Below are 8,231 nucleotides of genomic sequence, written 5' to 3' on the forward strand. Positions count from 1 at the left end.
GAAATTCATAATTATGGTTTGATATTTGGGGGGAAATCTCTACGTAACACGCTGTACTACGCATCTCCAACTTAGCAGGCCCACGACTCCTCCCAGCCGTTTAGGCCGTGGGGACCCGTAGCGCCCAGACGGCGCATGGACAGCCCAGCTCCTCAGTACAGCCCGTGCTCTTGTTCCCAAGAGGGAGATTACAAAGCTGCCTTAGATACAACTTTCGTGATGAAAAAGCAGCATCGGTTTTCTCTTGGCATTCTTCTAGCCAGTCTGCCAGGCCATCTAAGTTGTAAGGAGCGTCCTTCTCACGATTTCAGAAGATTATTTCGTCTTGAATGGGGAAGATGTGTCCGTGAGCACTCATTCTGTTGAGTTGGCATCCATGCCACAGAGAAGGGCATCTGTGCCCAAGGACGCCTTCTGAATCCACCCCGCCGAGCGCTCAGCTGCTTAAGGCGAAAACCTGGAGTTCATTCCTACCCGCCCGCACCCAGGCCGCCTCCAAGCAGAGTCCTGCTGCAGCTCCAGCCTGCACCCTCTCCTCGAGCAGAGCCGGGCCCGCGTCCGGGCCCTGGGCCTGAATGACTGCAACGGCTGGGCGACGGTCCCCCAGGATCGCGCCCTCCCCTCTGCCCTCCCCTCCACAGAGGGCTCCCCCTGAAGCCACGTCCGCTCCTCTGTCCCCGCCACGAAGGCTCTGTAGCAGCTCCCCACCCTGCGCACTGACAAGGCTGCGCTCTCCCGATCTGGTCCCCACTCCCGCCTGCTCGCCCTCGCCCACCACACTCTTCCCGTCACCGCTCTTCCCATCACCGCTCCTACGGGACAGGGCTTTGCAATTCCCTGAGTGACATGTCCCTTCCCACCTCTGTGCTGTTCCAAACGTGAGGCAGGAGGGAAGCGGGCAGGGCACAACCTCTCAAAGAAGGACATAGCCCTTGAGGATAGGACATAAACTGGTTAGAACCGACTAGGCTCAAGGTGGAGGAAGGTTCCACTTCCAGTGGACCTTGAGCCTCCGTATACGCTCACTGTAACACATGATGCTAAGTGACACACTCGCCAGTGCCGTGACAGTTCCGAGGCCGACCATAAGAGGCCAAAAAGTGGGCAGTGGCCCAATTCCTGGAAATCCCCACCCTTTCCCCAAAACAGAATAATCCTCCCGCTCATTAGCCTATGAAATTACCCAGCCTAAAAAACTAACCACCCCATATTTTGGGGCCTCTCGCCTTCTGAAACGGCCCACACTCTGTCTATGGAACATGTACCTCTCTAAAAACATCCACCTCTTACCTATCGCTTTCTCTCTCACTGAATTCTTTCTGCAACGAGACATAAAGGACCTGAGCTTCATTAAGTCCTGAGACCAGGTGTGTGATCTCAATTAAAAGACAGTGGGTTCAAGTCCCACTCTGGGTTGTGTGGTTTCAAATGCTGTCTGCCCCACCTCCAGGGCTCTCACTTCTTCTGGTGACATCAGATTTATCCCTCAAGACACAGCCCAAGCATCTCTTCCAGGGAAGCCTTTCCTGATTCAGCAGGACACACTGATGCCCTCCTTCCTCCGTCTCCTTAACTTGTGTGTGTGTCTTTAAGTCTGTGTTTCGTGGAAGGATCCTGACCTCTGAATTCAGGAAATTTTAGGAAGACACTGAATAGACTTCCAGGGATCTGTGAACATTGCAAGTCACACACAAAATCTCGTATCCATTTCAAATAAGTAGCTTCCGGGAAGAGGGACCACTTCTTTCACCAGGTTCTCAAGAGGAACTTTACCTTCACGTGTTAAGAACTCTCTGCACTAAATTGTGAGCTCTTTGAATGCAGATACGATCACATTACATTTTGTTTCCCTGTTTGTAGCTTAGTTCCTAGGGCTTGTAAACACTAAATGCATTAGCTAATGGTTGAATAAATGAGGGAATGAAATAACTCATTTAAAAAGAATTTATTGCTATGGGTAAGAACCAGTGTTGGCTGTAGCTATGATTAAAATAGACCTGGTTGCTGCTTTCATTGGGAAAATAATCTGGCAAGGGAGACAGGCATGAAACAATTAATCATGCAATTGCTATTTCATTGCAATAGTGGGAAGGCCTGTAAGGCAGAAGGACAGGGCGCTAGCAGAGGGCTTTGATCCAGTCTGCTAGTGGGGGTCTGAGGACAGAGAAGGCTCCTCTGAGGTCTTAATGCTGGTAAAGTAAAAGAATAATAACTAAGAACTATTACCAAGAGTGATAACTACAGTTACTATCCATCAGTACGTTACAAGGTTAGCTAGGAGACAGCATTATTTATACATAAAGAATACAAATCCTGGGCTTCCCTGGTGGCGCAGTGGTTGAGAGTCTGCCTGCCAATGCAGGGGATGCGGGTTCAAGCCCTGGTCTGGGAAGATCCCACATGCCGCAGAGCGGCTGGGCCCGTGAGCCACAATTACTGAGCCTGCGCGTCTGGAGCCTGTGCTCCGCAACAAGAGAGGCCGCGACAGTGAGAGCCCCGCGCACCGCAATGAAGAGTGGACCCCGCTTGCCACAACTGGAGAAAGCCCTCGCACAGAAATAAATAAATAAATAAATAAATAAATAAATAAAATTAAAAATAATCAACTGAAAAAAAAAAAAAAAAAGAATACAAATCCTGACTTAAGAGATTCCTTTGTTTGATGAAGGAGATTTGCTAGTGAAGGCAGGTGTTCCTCCCTGATGAGATCACTTAGCTTGGACATTTCACCAGGAAGTACCATGGAAGAGTGTAACCCTGAAATTTTATGAAACTCCTTTTTTAAAAAAATCTGCCCCCAATTTTCTAATAGTGTAAGGCCAGCTCTGGATACTTAAGATCAAGCCCCTAGGGCAGCATGTCTGCCAGGCTCAGTGTCCCAAAAGTGGTTCTGAGTATGGCCTCAGTCCTCTGACCACCCCCCACCCCACTGCCCCCAGTATCCCATTTCTACCTCTGCCCTCTGGCTGGAGGGTCAGCTCACCTGCTGCATCTCCCAGACTCACATGAGCTTCCCCATCCCAGCCCCCCATCTGACAGGTCTGTGTCAGAGGCCCTGGCCAGCTCAGGCCCCTCCTCGGTGCCCTGACTCACTGGGACTCTGCATGGTCCCACCCCTCCAGGTTCTCCTGGGGAAGTCAGACTCCACACTGTGTGTCAGCATCTGAGATGGGCCTGAACCCATGGCTCCTGCATCTCCAGGTTCTGCCGTGTGGCTGCAGGTCTTGTTGGAATGATCACAGCCTGTTGTTCCTCATCCACAGCTGCAGAGACCCATCCCCTGAGTTATGCTGAGCAGAAAACTGGGGGTCCTCAGACACACACAAAACTTCTAACTAAAATAGGCCTCAGTGCTGGGGACTGAACTGTCCCCCCCCCACAAGGTTCATCTGTTGATGCCCTCACCCACAATGGGACTGTATTTGGAATAGGGCCTTTCAGGAGGTAATTAAGGGCTGCCTTAGTCTGTCTGGGTGGCTTATGAACAACAGACTTACTTCTCACAGTTCTGGAGGCTGGAAGTCAGAGATCAAGGCACAGGCAGATTCGGTGTTTGCTGAGAACGATCTTCTGGTTCATGGCCAGCCGTCTGTCACTGTGTCCTCACTGGCAGTGGGGCAGGGACCTCTCTGCAGTCTCTGTTGTAAGGGCACTGACCCTGTAACAGGGAAGAACCAAATCAGACTACATGTTGGATCTGTTTCTTTTACTTTACCTTTGTTTTCTGCTGTTTTTGTTCACTAAAAGGATACTGTCTATACATAATGGCCTGCCTCAGGGAACCCTGCCCCTCTGCCTGAATGTTACACCAAAGTGCCTTTGTTCAGGGAAACATCCGGACCCTGTTCCACCTGTGGATGACTACAAGAAAGAAGAAATTAACACATCATCTCCCCGAGGCTGGCCATTCCAGGTGATATTTGCAAAACTCATGGCCTTTTACTTTACTTCCTCATCTCCCCCTCTCTGTGCTATAAAAGAAACTGGCATCCAAACCCTGAGAAGATGGTTATTTTGAGATTTTAATCTGCCATCTGCTTAGTCTGCCGCCTTTCCGAATAAAGTCGTATTCATTGCCTCAACACCTTGTCTCCGATTTATTTGTTGTGAGGTGAGCAGAGCAAGTATGGACTTGGTAACAAATTTGGCGAGCCAGCCAGGAAGCTTGCTGCTCGTGGCTAGCTGGCCCCAGTGAGGGAACACTGGGGCAAGGCCCTAGCAGCTGCCAGGACTATTTGTCCTGAGGATCTTCCCTTCAAAATTTCCTGAAGCAGCACGGGCTACCCCAGCGCTTGGCAGTTGAAGCAAGGAACCGACCAACTTTTGCAAGTCCTCGGACTCGATTTTGTAGGGTAAGTCTACCCAATTTGGTAACCGGTTCGTTTGTTTTGGTCTTGGTCTTGTTTTGGTTTTGTGTATCCTTTTGTGTTGCGAGTTGACGGACTCGACTTTGTAGGGTAAGTCACTCTGGCGTGCATACCGGGAACATATTTCCCTCTCAATTTGGGCTTTTTCTTTACGGGATAAGCCAGTTTGTTTGATTGGGGTACCCTGTTCCAACAGGTACCAGGTATAATTCCTCCAGGGGGGAATTGTTGTTGGCCTCTATCTGATTTGGAGCCGGTTCGTTGGGATCTAGTTTGTTGGTTTTGTAGGGTAAGTCTACCCAATTCAGGAACCAGCTTGTTGGTTTTCATCTTGGTTTCGTGTGCATCAATGTTAGAGTTTGTTTGGACCTTTTGTGTTGGAATTTGTTTGCGCCTTTTGTGTTTTGGTGTTATCAAACTTATAAAAATGGGAAATACTCCATCTATCCTGAAGGAGAGCCCTTTGGGGCGTATATTAGATAAATGGGTGAAACATAGCCGTGAGCCTATGACTAAGAAAGACATGATGTACTATTGTAATAGGGTGTGGACCCAGTATTTAAGATCATAAGAGCAATGGCCCCTGAATGACTCACTCAATTATTATATGATCTCACAGTTAGAAGTGTTTTGCAAAAGAGCAGGCTGCACTGGCAGTTGTTCCAACTGCCCCCACCCCCACATGCCGCCATCATATTCACTGCCTCCTGTTTCCCCTACCCATGGGGATCAAATAGAAGTTTCTATGTTAACCTCCAGAGCACAGGAGCCTGATTTAGTATCACCATCTAAGACCCGACAGGGCACCCAATTTGGACTGAGAGCCACTTCTGCAGCAGAGCAATTTCCCTTGTGCCAACATCCTGTAAGAGGCCAGGGGACTCCCTTGGACTTGAGGCATCCGATTCTAATTTCCCCACAGGAGCCCCAGGTAACTTTGACAGTGGGGAACAAGTTAATCGACTACCTTCCCTATTTATCTTAAGAGGCTTCTAAATATTAAACAAAGGGAAAACAAAGTCATGCTAGGAAAAACTTGCCTGTAACTTTGAGATGCAAATGTCCTACCTGGTCTTCTCAGGAACCCTCATCTCTTCCATCTTTTTAAAATGCAATCTTTAAAAAGAGGGTAAGGTAATTTAGAAATTGACTTGTCAAGGATAAATAAAAAACCTAAGTGTCTTTTCTGTAAAAATTCAGCCATCTAGACAAGTGAGCTTGATTTGTTCCATCTGCCAGAAACCTAATCTTAATTCAACCTCTTTCTGTAAACTGATGGGCTTTACATTGCTGTACCTGACTCAGGGCTGAAATTTTGAAATGAAAACTATGATGTCTCTGTTTGTGTCCTTGTATGAGTCTTTGTATACGGATAACATTGCTGACGTTGATTTATGGATGAACTCTATTTAATTGGCTTAAAGAAAAGTAAGCACTTACAAACCAAACAATTCTAAATACAAGAAAAATTAAGCTAAATGAGTTTCAGGTTCACATGAACTGAGAAATATTCAGTATTGCTGTTTGTTAATCCAATTAATATAGACATGTCATTAGAGTCATCAGCATTAAGTATAATACTTTTACGGTGCCTAGGTTTTATATAAGCTAGATAAAATCTTGTTATGTCTCTTGCAAATTTGTCAGCAAGGAAAGTAACTTGATGTCAAGAAACTTTTAAGAAAAGAAAATGCAAATGAAATAAGAGCTTTAGGTGAACTTTTAAAAATAATTATCTTTTAGGAATATCTATCTAAAATTAATCTCTCCAGATATTCAACAACTTGAAAGTTAGAATAGTGCTAAAATAAGTTAAGTGATGGAAGGTTTATGGAAAGTGGACCCCGAGAAAAGAGTTTTGTACATGGTCAGGATTCACTATGTTTAAAATAAGTTTGAGTAAATAAATTTTAAAAATAAGCTGGTGCAAAACTTGAATTTGGCTTTTCTCTCTGTTAAGACGACAAGGTTTCTTAAGATTTTGAACTGCCTTTGATAACAAATTTTAAGTGTCTCTACCTTTTAAGTGATCTGGTCCTGTATTTGCCTTTGAAATCTTTTATTGTTACTTTGGCTAAGTGAATAACTATTGTTTCACAGTGACCTGTGATCCTATCTGACTGTTTTAGACCCTTTTGATATTTTTTTGACAAAACTTCCCAAATCAAATTATAATGAAGTTCCTTTGACCTCTAGCTAACTCTGGGATGCTTCAAAGGGCCCCTGAAACACCCTAAAGAGAGATATTAACAAATTAGGTTCACTTGGTATGTTAAATTACATGGGAAGTGTTGTCAAATAAGTAATAAATCTTCTTAGGTTATATTTTATGGCAAATGATACAGGTATTCTAGAGATTATATGCAGTTCCTAAAATTTGGTATGTCCTGGTAAAATGTTATCAGTCATAAGTCTAGTTATTATCTGAAAGTGTTGCATGTCACAACAGTAACCAAATTACTTTGTCAATTGCATGGTAATCAGATTTAAATGTGCCTTCTTAAGTCTTTTGTCATTATAGACAGTTATGGTTTCACTCTGATGGCTTGGCAAAAATGCTTCCTCTCCAAGAAGATTTATAGAAAGGACCTTTGGATAAATACAAGTTTCTGGCTTTCAGACCATAATGCTGAACTGGGTAAGAAATTGAAGAATTCTAATGGGAAACCTGATGGCTTCATAAAGCTGTTAACAAGAAGGATTAGTTACATAGGACTGAGTAAAGTGGTGAATATGGTTATAATTTTTATGGTTTCTATCCGAAAAATGACTGGTTTAAATCTGTGTTTTCCAGGTGTAAGGAAAACCTTCCCCTTAAACTAATTATGACTTACAATAATTTGGTAAATTATACCTTTGTAAGCCAAATTGTTTGTACTTTGTATCTCCCTGCTGTACTATGTCTCTGTCAATGTTACTAGCTGCATTACTTATATCCTGTCTATTTTATAAGATTGTTGTCTCTTACAGTACCCAGTGTGTAACCAGGCTTCCAACAAAACGTCTATGGCTAAACATCTTGAGGAAGTAGATCACATTTATAACAAGATAATTGTAATAGTGTGGTTCTAGCTATGGGAAGAAGCAACAAGGGAAAATGTCTCCTGGATCATAATTAGATAGAGGATCCAGAGAATCTTTAATTATCAATAGCGCCTAATCCAAAATCTAGCACCTGGAGTGACATATCAAGAATTTTCGCCTGACCTGCGATGAGCCTCCTAGCGCCATGGGACAAAATTTGATCCTGAAATGTCTCCCAAATATTGGTCAAAACCCTGACCAAGGGGAGAGGATATGAGAAATGGAATATTTCTGGCCACATCAGTCATTAGCGATTTCAGCCCTCCAACGTGAGCCTGTGAGCCCTGAGGAAACTCAGGATATGAGAATACAGGATACAGGCCCCAGATAGCTGAGGTGCATATCAAGAGAGTGCTTTCAGTGAGCCCAGACTCCTGCATTTTCCCATACAGAGAAAAATGCTAAATTCCTTAACTTGAGATGCTGCCTCCTGGGCTTGAATCCCTCAAAATTCCCACTGAATAGATCATAACTCTCAACTTTTAGGTTGTGAGGTTTTTTTTGTTTTGTTTTGTTTTAAGGCTACAGGTGTAAAGGAGATACTTTCTAGAGAGGAACAGAAGAGACAACGTTTGGAACACTGGCACCGATGGCGGACACTCCCAGAAAGATCCATCTGACGAAGCAATTAGAATGGTCGTCACCCTTTTTTCCACAAGATTATGGAATGGACATTGACAGTGGGGAATTGTAACAGGGAAGAGCCAAATTTGACTACATGTTGGATCTGTTTCTTTTACTTTAACCTTTGCTTTCCGCTGCTTTTGTTCACTAAAAGGA

The 8,231-nt window shown here is 44.6% G+C and overlaps 1 protein-coding gene and 1 long non-coding RNA gene across 5 annotated transcripts in view; one reads left to right on the forward strand and one right to left on the reverse strand.

The window, feature by feature from the left end:
• Positions 1-8,231, reverse strand: part of LOC309633367 (uncharacterized protein) — a 68,540-nt gene that overhangs the window by 6,330 nt on the left and 53,979 nt on the right. Inside the window, exons 3-5 of one of the 4 annotated variants that reach the window (XM_082402161.1) lie at positions 3,498-3,658; positions 2,643-3,263; positions 766-2,318 (exon numbers count right to left, since the gene is read on the reverse strand). In XM_082402161.1, the coding sequence (XP_082258287.1) occupies positions 3,576-3,658 (83 nt within the window). In that variant the 3' untranslated portion in view covers positions 766-2,318; positions 2,643-3,263; positions 3,498-3,575. Of the gene's footprint in view, positions 1-765; positions 2,319-2,642; positions 3,659-8,231 lie in introns of those variants that run through there. The other 3 variants (XM_082402160.1, XM_082402162.1, XM_082402159.1) reach the window with 3 other exon arrangements.
• Positions 3,655-8,225, forward strand: LOC309633383. The gene is made up of 4 exons (XR_014247484.1): positions 3,655-4,352; positions 6,889-7,005; positions 7,338-7,394; positions 7,973-8,225. It is a non-coding gene; the product is annotated as an uncharacterized lncRNA (long non-coding RNA).

This window comes from Balaenoptera borealis, assembly GCF_965194805.1.
Source record: "Balaenoptera borealis genome assembly, chromosome: 8".
NCBI lineage: Eukaryota > Metazoa > Chordata > Mammalia > Artiodactyla > Balaenopteridae > Balaenoptera > Balaenoptera borealis.